This window comes from Arachis hypogaea, chromosome 11, assembly GCF_003086295.3.
Source record: "Arachis hypogaea cultivar Tifrunner chromosome 11, arahy.Tifrunner.gnm2.J5K5, whole genome shotgun sequence".
NCBI lineage: Eukaryota > Viridiplantae > Streptophyta > Magnoliopsida > Fabales > Fabaceae > Arachis > Arachis hypogaea.
This window is the reverse complement of record NC_092046.1, coordinates 41,727,037-41,742,374: the sequence shown is the minus strand read 5'-3', so window position 1 is coordinate 41,742,374 and position 15,338 is coordinate 41,727,037. Positions and strand designations below refer to the sequence as shown.

The following is a 15,338-nucleotide window of genomic DNA, read 5'->3' as shown; positions in this document are numbered from 1 at the left end:
CTCCTTCGTGCTTCGCGCTTTGAGTGATGGAGTAGTGGAAGGGAGGAAATATACTTCAGTCAACAGAGAATGTGTTTTTCAATAGAAGGGTGGAACGAATTTAAGTAATAATGATTTGGTAAAAGAATATAAATTCACTTTTTAATATTTACAAAAATTATATAATTATCCATCTTAAAAGAATATTTAATTATAAAATGGTCCTACTTTAGTTAAGATGTTAACTCTCATTGAGTTAAATTAACTCAAATTAAAATTAAATACCTAATTAAAATGTGTCACGTCATAGAGACTAATTTACATGTTGTTTTAGAGGAAGTTGGGTAGAATTCATCTATATATATAAATTTGGTCAAGTTAGGGAATAAAAAAGTTTAACTAAAACAATAAAAAAATACTTGAAAATAATAAAAATAAAAAATGATCTTATTATAAATATATAATTTTAAATATTATATATATGAAACTTTAAATGTTATATTTTTTATATTTATATGTTTTATATTTTTAATTATGTAAGTTTGATTAGGTTAAGTCTTACTAATATAAGTAAATATATAATGTGATAGGCATGTATTTAGAATTATATTATTTTTATTCCGTTTTTCTAAAAAAAATTAAAAAATATAAAAAGGTTAATATTTTCATGTATTATATATAATATTTTAAATAAATTATATTTTCAAATATTTTTATAAAAAATTATTTTATATAATAATATCTTTCACAAAATTAGTTAATTAATAAATTTTGAATATAATAATCTAATTATTTGTCAAGTAATATAAAATAAAATTTTAATTATTTTATATTTTTATGTTACAGTTTAAAATTTTATTTTAATATAATTTTTTAATATCATAAAAAATTTTTGCATAATAATTAATCTTATTGAATAAAGAATATTCATAATTTTGTATTTATATGTTTTATATTTAATTATTTAAGAAAAAAAATTTTGTTACTATTTAAAATATTATTTATTAAAGTATTGTCATTTAAAATATTTATTTATGTACTAGGATATTCTGTATTATAGAGTCTATCAATGCTCTTCTTTTATATTAGCTTTTGATTTTCATCTAATCAAATTTAATGGTCTATATAAATGTGGCGCATCCAATAAACACATAATGATTGTGCTCGTTTTAGACATACCTTGGAAATATATTTTGAATGTATTAAACAAAATAATATACTATGTGATATAAAAATGCTCAAAATATGCTAATATTAAAAGAAACTGATGAAATATGAGATAACAAATATGTTGGATAAATAAATTAAGGCGTTAAGATTGCTAAATTCAAATCAATACATGATAAGAGTTAACACATAAGTTAAGATTGATAAATTCAATATTCCTAAAAACTTCGTAAGAAATCATATAAAGTTTGATAATTAGTAAGTGATTTTTTTAGTGAAGATCATCAATTGTCAACAAAAGCTAATTTTAGTTTGTTAATACTAATAAAATAAAAAATAATAGTGAAACTTGAACTAAGTTGTGTTGGTAATTTTTTTACCATTATAATTACTAACGGAGTACCAGGCATTTTTATTGTTTATATGGTTGAAAATGATAAATTTTTATTAAAAACATAAAAATATAAGTGTTTGTATTAATGTTATCGTTCAACGAACGCTGTTGGTCATAGTATAAGATGTAATTATCGTCATTGTATCATTCTATTTTAAATAAAACATATCCAGTTTAGAATACGCATATATCATAGTTACAAAAGAAAACAAATATTCATGTGCATAATTTTTTTGCCCTGAATCTTATTTTAGTGGTAGCCCAAAACATCGATCTAAACTTGAAAACAGTTTCATTTTTTTACAAATATTGGTAAAAAAAATTAGGTTTTTTTATTCCTATTTATAGATCAAATTATAAGAATAATTAATAAAAAAAAATATGGTAATATTTATATCCTAACCTAACAATTAAAGTCAGGCCCAATAAAAATAAAAGATCCAATTCATAAAAGAAGTCTTCAACCCATACTCGACCTCTATAAAAAGGCCGAGAGGTCGGACATGACAAAAGAGTTCAAGCTCTACTTGCCCAAGCAAGTAAATTAATTCTGCGAATCTCTCCTACTATCTCTATCTCCCCTGAAAGATAGATGTCAACGAACTCTTAAGATAAAGGGAACGATTATCCATTAATAAAGATTGAACTACTCCAACAAAAGGTGGTCGTCGACTTTACTATAATATACTGACACTCCTCAGGTATACACACGTTCTAATCTACTAAAAACTTGCCTAAAGCCCTTGCTAACTTAACCATCGGAGTCTCTTGCAGGTACTACCCCCTCCTCATGAGGAACTCGGACGGCGGCATTTCGGCACAAAAACAAGTCGGATGTTGCCCCACAAGGAGTTTGGACCTCATGTCCAAGCCCAAATCAACGTTTTAGGTAACCCTCGGAATATTGACGCCATTGTCAGGGAACTGGGATTCAAACCCTAATAATGGTGGACCACCAGTATGAAAACGGGCATACAGCATCTGAATCTGAACCTGAGCCCCAACCAGAGAGCTATGCCATTATATTTCCTCCACCACAACAAATGTATGTTCCTCACAGAGAAGGGACATCGAGAAATTTCCAGCCCAGACGGATCCAATCAGAGGTCCATCCACCAGCAGAAGAAGACCCTCTGCAAATAACAGAACTACTAGGATTGGTTCATGGTCAACGAGAACGATTAGAACAACTTGAACATGAAGCCGAGCATCAACGGGAAGCAGAACGGGAGTTGCGATGAGAAGTGGGACAAAGAAGGGAGTTAGAAGAAAAGCTTTGACGACTAGAGGCCGATCTCCAAAGATGAAGCACCAGAACAGACCGGGAAGAAAGTTCTCTCGGAGGAGAAGACCCGTTCATAGAAGAGTTCATGTAGGCTAAAGTTCCTAGAAATTTTAAAACTCCCGACATGCATCTCTATGACGGAACCTCCCACCGGAAACACCACCTTAGTAACTTTAAAAGCCGGATGTATTTAACTGACGCCTCTGACTTCACCTGTTGTAAAGTCTTCCCGACCACTTTGGCCAAAGCGGCAATGAAGTAGTTCGACAACTTACCCCCTAAGTCGGTAACTTGTTTCGATGACCTGGCAAGGAAGTTTTTTTACCAGATTTTCCATTCGGGGCATGCTTTACTTTAAGCAAGAGGTCGGAGAAACACTCCGAGACTACATGAAAAGGTTCAATAAGGCATGTTTGGAAATCCAGAATTTACCTACTGAAGCGGTGATAATGGGATTGATTAATAGTCTTAAAGAAGGATCATTCTATCAATCCATATCCAAGCGACATCCGGCTTCCTTGTACAAAGTACAAGAGCGGACAGAAAAGTACATCAACATGAAAAATAACTCTCGATTACGAGAGCCACTCTCGAGACCTAGCCTGCCTTTTTAACACCCTTGCCACTAGAATATCACGCTTCCGCCTACACCAGTCAGATAACTTGGATATTACGACGACTTTAAACATATTTAATACTAAGATAGGAGCCTATTGAAACTTAAAACCGTATAATCTTTTCAAAAGGGACTTTTCAGTTGAAAACACAAATACGTACATACAGACCAGATACAATATTTACAAATCATATATATACATAATATTAATTTACAAGCATTGCATATCATAATTCCTATCCCTCTTACAAAATTTGTAAAGATGAAGGCGAGGGAAACATAATATCTAAAATAATACAAAATATCGTGTAAATAGAAAACGAAATAAACTCTTCATGACTTCTTCGTCCATATCTTGAAAAGAAAAAACCTATAGGGGAGTGAGAACATCGTCCTCGCTGGTTCTCACTATAGGGTTAAAGAATTGATATAATGAGATACGTAAAATAAAACTGTGTTCAAGGTACAGTGATCATTGCTCGTCTTATGTATCCTTTCAAAAGCCAAAGGCTTACATTCAAAAATCCAAAATCCTTTTTAAAAGAGAAATCAGTTAATTCTTCAAAATCCAAAGTCTTTTCCTTTCTTATAAAATCTTAAAAGTTTTCCTAGACAGTATGAATGACCAACCTGTTCCAAACATAAGTTCATTAAGTCTATGCTGAGTTTGTTTGATTTTCGTACTTTACTAAACCACAACACAAACCAATCACGACCTCCGACCCATCACATAATCTCAATCACAGCCTCAGGCCCAAACAACTCAATCAACATCCAATTCACCACAATCCAACCAATTTCAGTCACAAACACAAGTAATGAGGTTCAAACACAATCAAAGCTATTACATCAAGTATAGCAATTAGCAGTTAAATATAATTATTCACATAGACAAACCAATTATAATATACACACCCAAACAATGTCACATAGATGCATATGATGAATGCCTGCCCTATTGGCTGTGATATTACATTGTCAATTCAACTGTCAATCCGACATATCCCGATGGGAATATTGCCTTTCGATCACGAATAGGGATACGGTCCAAGGAATATAGTGCCCGGCACACTCTTGTGATTTTGAAAGGATATGAGCAGGATTCTCTACCACAAATCTCACATCTCAGCGTAAGCGGAACTAACCCTTGCCCTTACGCCTACAACTCAGCATAAGCGGGACGAGCCGGGCCCTTACACCTACATCTCAGCGTAAGCGAGACGAAACCCAGCCCTTACGCCTACATCTCAGAAATATCCATAATAAGTCATACTCACATCGTAATCAAAATTTTTCTTGGCCCATTTACTTTCAATAAAAAATGTATTCAGTTCACATCTTACCAAGAATCACTTTTCTTTAAAACATCAATTTCCTTTCAAACCAAAACCGCTTTTGGTAACATTCTCCGACAACTCCAAATAACTTCCAAAATCATATCAAATGATAATTCTCTTTGAAAAGACTCAAAATCCTCCACTTTTAAGTCATTCGTTCAACTACTTTTAAATCGGAGTTATCAATTAACTATCTTGACAAAGTCTCAAGACCTTAAGGAAAAATCCGCCAATTTTGAATTTCTTAAATTCATTCAAATCAAAACCACCTTCAGGTTCCCTTTTAAAACCAATTCTCTGACTTCTTCCAAAATGCCACAAACGGAATTATTTAATCAAAATCTATTTTTCTTTAAATCCACTAAAACTCCTCCGAAGGTGATTCTTTAATCAAATTCAAAATATAAACCCTTTTCACATTTAAATCAACCAAAAACATAAGTCTTTTCTAAATAACATGCACTTAAAATATAATACTTTTCTTAAGGAATAAAGCTCAATCATAATTCTCTTTTCAATAATTCAATTCAAAACATAATTCATTATTTTCTTACATAATGTAATATTTTCTTAAATAATGCAAGTAAAATAATATAATTCTTAAATTCATAATTTTCTAAATAATATTTCAGACAAGGTATCAGATTTTATAGAAATTTTGGCTGCACCTCCCGTAAAACTTAGACTTTTCCACTCTTTTCGGGTCCCAACCAAACCATTCCGCAGCTATTTTCAACGAGTTCAAAACTAAATCAGTTCAAAATCAAGTTGATTCCAAAAATTCATATCATTTTCATATCTCAAGGAAACTGATTCAAAATCAAATCATTTTCAATGAATCAAACTCATTTCCAAAACATTAAAGAAACAATTCAGTAACCATCTGTTTAACAAAACCAAACAATAATCTAATCAAACAAACAATCATATTCATCCAAAATAGACAGACATTACATAAGACTTATACAATCACTAAAAAGTGTATTTCTCACATCAATATCCATTTATAACAATTTCAATTTATAAAACTGAGTTTTTAAAAAAATTCCTACCTCAAAAAGTTGAATATATAAACCAAACGCGTCAAAGAAAACCTTTTCCGCTCAACCCGACATCAGTGACAACCACAACCACAGCTCCACTCACTTTTGCAACAGCAGAAACAACCTTGATTGCAACATGCAACCACAGTTACTAAATCCTAAAACATTAATATCGCGAAAACCCTAATGACACGTAATAGGACACTAACGCGAGGTTTCCAACATAGAGATACTTACTGTAATAAGAAAACGAAACAGCAGCGGTCTCTGAACCGGTTTGGCGGCAACCCCGACAACCACCTCAAGCAACAGCGGCAACCAGAACTCCGGTGACGGCAACTATAACAAAAACATGCAATGACGATAACGTTCCCAGAATCTCAAAAGAATGTAAACCAAACTCAAAACCCTTACCGGTAGTGGTCGTTGGCGACGACAAGGACCCCGCGAAGACGACAACCGACGCGAGGGTAGTAGCTTCTTCTCCTCCATTGCGCACGCTCTCTCTTTTCTCCATTCCGCGTCAGTGCAGCGCCATCGACGATGGTGAAGAGCAGCTTGGCGATGACGACGACACAACAGTAGCAGCGAGGCATGGTGCAGCAACGGCGCGGCTATGGTAGTGGTGGTCTCCCTCCTTCACCGGCGCTCCCTCTCTTTCTCGGATCTCCATTTTCTCCCTTCCCCTTTCTTTGTTTCCTTTCTTTTTTTTTCCTGTTTCTCTCTTCTCCCTTTCTATGTTGTGTGCGTGTTTGTGTTTTGGAAAGGGGGTGGCAGTTAGGGTTTCAATTGGGTGAGGGAGAATGTGTTTGAGTGTAATTAGGGTTACGGTTAGGGTTTTAATTTAGGAATTTTGGGTTTAATTAGAGTAGGATAATTTTAATAAAATTGGGGTATAGGGTATTAATTTTAAATCTAATTAAATCTTTAAAATTATTTTAAAATATTATTTGTTGTATTAAAATACTAATTAATTCTCATTCATTACTCTAATTGAAAATATATAGTAATATAATTAATTTTCTTTATCCCTAAAACTTAAAGTATTAAATTATAAAAATATAAATTATTTAAATCAAATCATATAAAATTCTTATTATTTGACAACTACTAACTTTATAATTTAAATATAGAAAATAATTCAATAATTATAAAATTAGATAAAAATTTTAATTTAAATAGTCAAATCTCATCATTTTTTTTTCAAATTTCTAAACCTTTAAGTTGTAAATAGGAAAATATTCAATAATTATAGAGTTTGGATAAAACCTTAATTTATTTCAAATTCAATTAATCAAAACTGTCTCTAATTATCTTTAATAAAATAATTTCTGAAATTAAAACTGTAAATAAATAAATGATTTGAAATTAGTTCATAATAAGACTTTTCAAAAGTTTTGGATATTACAGCCTTACCCACCTCGAGAAAAGGAAAAAGAAGCTAAAAAGAAGGAAGAATACAATTCAAAAAAGTCTCGCAGATACCATAACTACACCCCCATCGAGTCTCCTTGGTAGATGTTTACAGAGAAATATGCCATATCGAGAAACTTCCACCTCCTCGACCAATCAAACACAAAAGGGTGGAAGTCGAATAAAGTGCTGCAAATATCACAAACTCTATGGACATTCTACCAATGACTGTTACGACTTAAAGAATGTCATAGATAATTGGCCAGAAAATGTCGACTAGACAGGTATTTAGCGGATAGGTTGGGGAGCCGGAGAAGAGAAAGAGAGATGAATAGAGGGAACGATAAGAACGTCCAAAATGGGGGATTCGCTGGAGGAAGAATATCAAAATCATCACGGAAAAGGCATTTAAAAGAGGTGTACCAAGTCGGGGAAGATATCAAAATTTTCGACTTACCCACTATCTCGTTCATCAAAGAAGACGTCCAAAGGGTAACACCCAACGATGATGATCTCGTTGTTATAACCATGATCCTCGCCAACGCCAACCTTCATAGGACCCTCATAGACCAGGAAAGCTCGGTCGATATACTATTTAAGCCCGCTTTCGACAAGCTCATATTAGAGGAAAAGGATATAAAGGCCTACCCAAATAACCTATTTAGACTAGGGGATGCACCGATTCGACCTCTCAGGTACATCTCCCTCTACACTACCTTTGGCAAGGGCACAAGATCGAAGGCGTTAATAATTAACTATATTGTGATTGATGTAGCCTCAGCATACAATGCCCTAATAGGTCGGACTACCTTGAACCGACTTGCAGCTGTTGTTTCCACACTCCATCTCTGTATGAAGTTTTCCACAGTAGAAAGAATCACCACCATCAAGGGAGATCAGAAGCTAGCACGTAGGTGCTACAATGAAAGTCTCAATCTAAAAGGAAGTCTTAGGGGAAAAGAGGTCAATACCATCAAGTTTGGTGGAGTTCGAACTCGAGAAGAACTACAACCCCATCCTGAAGCCAAATTAGAAGAAGTGCAAATTAGAGACTACTCCGAGAAAACAACAAAAGTAGGAGCTAACTTAGAGGAAGGACTCAAGAACCAGCTCATCGATCTACTAAGAAGAAACTCTGACCTCTTTACTTGGAAAGCCTCCAACATACCTGGTATACATCCCAACCCGATGTCTCATAAACTCGCAGGATATCCGGACTCCCGACCTATCCAACAAAAGCGTCAGAAGCTTGGACCAGAAAGGACACAAGTCGTGGAAGAATAAGTATAAGCCTTGCAGGAAGCAGGATTCATAAGGGAGGTGAAGTATCCATTGTGGCTAGCTAACATCATTTTGGTGAAAAAACAAAATAAAAAGTGGAGAATGTGTGTCAATTACACAGACCTCAATAAGGCTTGCTCTAAGGATCCATATCCTCTTCCTAGCATTGACGCTCTGGTCGACTCAGCCTCAAGCTACTGGTATTTGTACTTCATGGACGCTCACTTGGGTTATAACCAAATCCCAATGTACAAACTGGATCAAGAAAAGACCTCGTTCGCCTTTGTGGGCTTGGAAGCGTCATAGAATCCGCTTTACGCTTCAGGTAAAGGTCCACTTTGTCGCCCAACCCAACCCAATAGGGTGTTTTGGCCCATGATCAGTTCGGTTGCGTAGTGTTCACTCAGGTGTTGTCTATCCGGGTCAGAGCGGGAATTAGAACTTTGTTTAAACGGGTCCAAGTTTCTCAAAAATTCTGCCTTTGGTTAGCAGGAAGCACTCACCTGCATGATCTACATAGTAATGCCTTTTGGGTTGAAAAACGCTGGAGTTACGTACCAGAGACTCATGAATAAAGTATTCTCTTCCCACCTAGAAAAGCTTATAGAAGTATATGTAGACGATATGCTCATCAAAACCAAGGAGAACTCGACACTACTGTCCGACCTCTCCGAGGTGTTCTCTACAATAAAAAAGCATGAGATGAAGTTAAATCCCTCAAAATGCACCTTTGCAATAGAGGTGGAAAAAATTTTAAATTTCATGCTAAGTCAAAACGGCATAGAAGCGAATCCAGACAAATGTCAAGACATAATCAATATGAAAAGTCCGACCTATCTCAAAAAGGTTCAACAATTAAATGAAAGGTTGGTAACTCCAACCCCAACCTCACTACGTCATGTACCACACCGACACAGGCCTCGTCTCCCTAACAGGATCTTGCCCCATCTTATGCTGCTCCCTCCACATCCACATCCACCTCTACCACCCTCTTTGATTTCCTTTCTTATTCTTCTTTTTCCTTCTCATTTTACCTTCACATAAAGGCATTCATATTTCAGAAGAAACACAAATCCAAAACTCTCTATCTCGCCACATGACTCTTTTGGAACCTCTCCAAGGCAAAGTCCCCTTTTTGCTTCTCCCCCAACCCCACCCTTCCTTTTACCTTGCTCTCATTCTCCACAACTGCATCGTCCTCATCCTCGGCGACTCCCCAAATACACTTACTCCAATTCCGAGGATCTCCAACCTAACAACCCCAATTCCTCAAGAAGGAACATGTTTTCGCCGACATTGTTTACTCCACCACTGCCATTTTTGACAGCAAGAACCACTATATTCAAATCGTTTGCAGCTCCTCAAGGGAGGATCCTGCCTCCTCCAAGCTCTCTTTCTTCCTCAACAATGGCAAGGTGCTGTAGATAGAGTAGATGACGTAAAACTTCAAAGGCAAAGGCAATGAGAAAGTTGAAATCGACGACATTCCACTTCATATATCAAGGGACGTGTACAACTGCCTCTTTGACAAGGACAATTGTGGTGGGCTCGCCATTTTCATGTTCAGGTTCAAGCTCGTTTTGACATGCTTTGTAATGGAGAAATGGCCACTATGATAGTTGAATAATGGTTGGGGAAGAGGTTGACGGATTAGGATGAGTTGAGAAAATAAAAAAACTTGAAGATGATAACAAGAGTAATATGAAAATTTCAAAAATTTTTCATCAAAACCAACTTTAAATTTAACAATGGGATATTTTTGTGAAACAAAACTCGTATGTTATTATTAAAATCTTAATTCCATTATGATTTATTCCATGGTTAGAAATTGTGATTTTTTTTTTTGGTGACTAAATCAATTCGATTAGATTATCTTTTTTTTTTTTACCAAAGATATGAAGACTCGAACCCACAACCTCTTAAATGAGTATGGAGAGTTTATGCCATTTGAGCTATTAATTTAATCAAAGACTTTCTCTCTCGAACATGTTGAAGATTGAAAAGCTATGTTCTAACTTCTATAGATTTTTTTTGGACATAACTTCTATAGATAAATCATTTTTTTTTTTTTTTGCTTTTGTATATGGGATCGCTTATCCTCCAATTTGTATTATCCTTCTCCTCATATTAATAAAATTATACTTTTATCAATAATAATCCAATTTATATTATACTTCTCTTCATATTAATAAAATTATACTTTTATCAATAATAATCCAATTTATATTATCCTTAATAAGAAGAAGAAGAAGAATGATAAAAATAAAAATTACCATACTCACCAAAGACCAAACCCATGATAAAGCCATAATCTCCTGGAGATCGGGCAGTCCGTTAGGCAATGCAAAGTAAAGATAACGTTAGCCATAATCTCCTGATTCTTGACAGCTAAGATTGATCTACCCAAAACTTGAACGATCCGGGCATCCAATGTTTAGACGTCTAGTAAAAACTAATGAAACCTCTTGCGCACTGTCACTCAAATGTTAATCCACTGATTAAAACTAGAAAATGTAAGAAACTTTACTCAAACTAAATAAAGCAATTTGAAGTGGTTCATATGCGTTAACAACCTAGAGAGGTTCAAATAAAACCTATAAGATGAAGTTGACACTTGAATTGTTCTTGCATATTTTTTTTGAGCCAATCACCATTAATTTCTAAATGGCTCTGCACAGAGAAACAACATAAACTAGAAAGAGATAAAACAAACTGCAAACATTGAAACAACAAAAAGTCAGATTTTATTCTGGGCTTTCATGTTTCAGGAATTATGAAAGAAGTTTCAAAAACAATGGAAACTTATTTCCTTATTTAGTTTTCAGATTGCATATTTCTTTCATAAATTCTTGTTAAAAAAAACAGAGCCTCAACGATTCTTACGTTCACAGAGCTTTGAGGTGGGTAACTAAGTTGTTCAATTTGGTCGCATCAGCAACTTACATGGATTTAACATTGACCGCATATGAGTCATTTTGAATTGAAAATCCAATAAAAGGGCTGTTCTCAGCAGATATTAATGCACTGCACACAGTAAATAAAACCAAATGATTCACAAAACTGCATAGTGATCTGGATCCTCTCCCATTTCTAAACCAATAAAAAAAAAAGAGATTGCCAAGAAAACACAATAGTACAAACGGTTGAACGGAACTACCATTCCCAGTACGTATGAAACAGTTAATTCCGAAATTATCCGAATCCGTGCACGGGGAACCACTTTGTTCAAAAGGGTCATCAGTAAAGAACTTTTTTGGAAGAAGGGGGGGGGGGGGGGAGAGGGTAGGAATCAAAACTTTCATAAACTAAAACAACTCACATGCAAACACTTTTTCTTTTTCTTTTCGACGTCTACCTTAATTAGTAATGCAACACGCCAACCTTGGAGGAAGACTTCAACTTCTTCTTGGAGTGCTTCTTCTGCTTATCAACAGCATCATAATCGGTCCTCTCCTTCCACTTGCTCTTGCATAGCTTGATTGGCCTGTTCCCAACGTACTTCCCGTTCATCTCCTTCAGAGCCACGGCAAGGTCCGAAGGGTCCGCAAAGCTTACGAATCCGTACCCTTTGGTCTTCCCTGATCGCTTGTCCCTCACAACTCTCGCCATGTTAAACGAAGGGAATCTTGTGAAGGCCTTCGACAAAACGTCGTCGTTCACCTCGTTCCCTAGATCGCCGCAGAATAAGCGATGGTCGTTCTCCGGCCACTCGGCCAGCGAGGGATCCTCCCACGTCTGCCCGGCGGCACGGCGGGGAACTGCCTTCCGCTTCGCGTCGGTCTTGTGGTCGACGTCGCTGCTGGCTATGGCGGCCTTCACGCTCTCGAGAGCCTCCGGGGTGATGGTCTGGGCGTCGCGCTGGAAGAGTTGCTGAGCGTCGCGCTGGAATTGGTGGTGGAGTGACGGTGGAGGAGGATAGCTGTATGCCGCAGCAGCGGGGGTAGCGGCGACGGTGGGAGGAGGGGGACGAGGGGGTGGGGCGTAAGGCGGTTGTTGAAGGTGGAAGGGGGTGGGGAAGTAAGAGGGATCGGAGGAGTAGGTGAATTGAGACGAGGAGGAGGAAGATGAGGAAGGGTTTGCCATGGAATTCGATCGATCTGGATATTTGGGGATCGAAATTAGGGTTTGAGAAATTGGGATTTTGGGGATTGCGTGATGGGAAGTTGAAGTAGAGAAGAGGTTTGGGAAGGCGGGTTCGATTTTGTTCGATTTTCCTTCTTCTCTAACTATGAGGGACTCGGGACTCGGGACTCCTATGGGCTGTGGCCTATCGGGTTCTTCATCTTCAAACCGCTATCCGCTGATGATTTTGTGAATTTTATTTTTCAATGTAATTAATCTTACACAATTTAACTATGAACAGTAGATCAGACAAAAAAAAAAAAAAAAAAGCTTTGGAAAGTAGAGTTTAATTTTAAAGATTTTTTTACACGCTTATATTCACACACTTAGATGAGTTTTTAAGTATTGGATTTAAAAATTATTTTTGCTTATATGAAAATACATAATTGGATAATGTTCAGTTGCTCAGGTATTTAGTGGATCGATAAGGTGAATGACGGAGCAAGAAAATGAGAGAATCAGGACCTGAGCGTAAGTTGCTGGAACGGCGCGTTCTGTCTGTTTGTTGACGTGACGGCGGATGGGACCACTTGTAAGGACACTCCGATGCTAAAGTTAGAGTCCGTACGAATAGGTGATCAATTAGGGTTAGAAGGGTGACGTACCTTTAGAGAGGGGTAGTTCCCTCCCATTTATACTCCATGCTCGGGTGGGCCTCTTGTGATCAGGCTCACTTGTCTGGAAGCTTCCACTAGCTGTCTAGGTTTCTTGTGGAATGTGAGGTGACGCGTGGGTCACCTCTTGGTTCGGGTCGGTGACTCGTGACCGACCCCGTATCATTAGTGGGCTGGGGCGGAACAGTGCCCCTAACATGTCAACCGTAAAATCCGAGGCTCGTGGTTAGCACATTCGAAATACTTGCGCCTTCCTTGATCTGGTCCTCTTGGGTCTGGGAGTTCGTCGAGGGGGTTCGTGGTTCCAACGCGCGAGTTGCCCCCATCTGTTGCTTGGGGCGTCGCTTTGGTTTCCGTGCGAAGCATTTAATGCTTCTTTATGACTGATTTGAAAGCCAAGGAAAAAGTCTATTTTACCCCTGACTTTTCGCGCTTCCCTCTGACGGTGATCATTCTGCACCCCCCTTTTCACCTTGAAACTCCTTCGCTCCTCATTCTCCCATATCTTCTTCACCTCATTCTTTTTCATTCCTGATTCTGTCACTCACCCGCTACGAATCCCACCGTATTCATCCGGAATTTACCTTCTTTCCTTCTTCAATTTACTGGTAAATCTCATCTGCCTCATCTTTTCATTATGGGTGGCTGCTGTTTTGTCTTTGTTACTATCATTACTACACATGTCGCACGTTGTTTCTAGCCGTTCTTGCCTGGGTTGGGCTCGTTATTGTTAGCTAGTTCTGTAAGGGGGTTACCATTAGGTATCTGATTCTCGAATTTAGGCCTCGAATTAACTTTATATTAGTGTAGAATAAGGACGTAGCAGAACATAGTTTTAGTTTACGTTTCCTCCGATTTTTTGACCTCTCGAGTTTTAACTTAAGTGGTGCCCCCACTGGAGGTATGGCACAGCGTTCTGTTGCGAGAGCCCCTACAGACCATTATGCTTGGGTTACTACTGACATGAAGGACACAACCTCCAAGATAACCCTGGAGGAGCTTCAAGAGTTTCGTAACTCGGAGTTACTGTGTGGAGGTGGCCCTGAAGAGGCTAATTATGACGTGTTTGTTCCGGGGATCGGGAACGTATTTGTCATATAAACATGTCGACTCTTCGGGTTGCCGATTGGTTGTGGGTGTACAAGCCCATGTTTACCAACTTGGGAGTTCGGATCCCCTTTTCTCCTTTCATTGTTTCTCTTCTGAACCGGTGTGACGTGGCCCCCTCGCAACTTCATCCAAACAGTTGGGCCTCCATTTGCTGTTTTGAGATGGTGTGTGACTATTTGGATCTCCCGGCCTCGGTTGAGGTTTTCCTTTACCTCTTCCTCTTGACCAATCCTTCAAAAGAAGGTAAATACAAAAAAGGGTACCTTTCATTCCAAGCTGTACAGAATCGACGAATCTTCGGCCTCTTCAAAGATTCATTCCATGGTTTCAAAGAGAAATTTTTTAAGGTGCGGCTTGCCGAAGGTCGGCACCCTTTCTGGCTTACCCTAGAGGGGGAACACCACATATCGACCTACTAGAGCTTCGGTGCTGGGTCCAATTAGTTGATAAAAGTTACTTATGATGGGTTGAGCTAGCGAAACTAGCACATTGCCGACATATTGCTGGCATATTTTGGTGCGAATAACCTCAACCCTCACCTCTTGATGGGTGATCGTGAGACCGGTAAGAGTCACGTAGGTAAGTTTGCTTGGGTTCCTCTGTTTTGACCTTCTCTTCCTTTTTCGACTTGTATACTTTGTGTAATAATTGCTTTGCTTTCCTTCTTACTGACTTGATGACCCAATTCCTTCCTGGGATCAGCGAGGATAGTTCGAAGACTCTTTCTGCAGACGCATCCCCTCCCCTGTTGTCGAGGTCCAATCCCAACCTGCCGCTGAGACGAATGCCACGACTAATGCGGCTGGTGGAGGCGGACCGGTTGAGGAAGTATTGGTAGACTCTGGTCCTGAGGTGGCTATCGTTGAGAACCCCTTGAAGAGGAAGGCCACTTCCAGCCCTGAAGGGGTGCTTACTGTGATGTAAAGAAATTTTGACGCCGGGAGATTTATTGACTCTCAGCTCCTGTCGGGCACGGA

The 15,338-nt window shown here is 37.7% G+C and overlaps 1 protein-coding gene across 3 annotated transcripts; it reads right to left on the bottom strand.

Annotated features, from left to right (window-relative positions):
- Positions 1 to 10,769: 10,769 nt before the first annotated feature.
- On the bottom strand, positions 10,770 to 12,901 carry LOC112720748 (uncharacterized). 3 transcript variants are annotated; one of them, XM_072206762.1, is made up of 2 exons: positions 11,871 to 12,893; positions 10,770 to 10,987 (listed from the first exon to the last, which is right to left on the bottom strand). In XM_072206762.1, exon 1 carries the CDS (start codon positions 12,596 to 12,598, stop codon positions 11,876 to 11,878), a length of 723 nt encoding a protein of 240 aa, XP_072062863.1. In that variant the 5' UTR covers positions 12,599 to 12,893; the 3' UTR covers positions 10,770 to 10,987; positions 11,871 to 11,875. The 3 variants fall into 3 exon arrangements, with proteins under 3 accessions (XP_072062863.1, XP_072062861.1, XP_072062862.1); XM_072206760.1 differs by lacking the exon at positions 10,770 to 10,987 and adding an exon at positions 11,014 to 11,539 and having other exon boundaries at positions 11,835 to 12,901; XM_072206761.1 differs by lacking the exon at positions 10,770 to 10,987 and adding an exon at positions 11,014 to 11,539.
- Positions 12,902 to 15,338: the final 2,437 nt, after the last annotated feature.

What these genes read in the sequence shown, in the direction of transcription:
- LOC112720748 (XM_072206760.1), bottom strand. Translation starts at nt 12,598, where the DNA reads ATGGCAAACCCTTCCTCATCTTCCTCCTCCTCGTCTCAATTCACCTAC.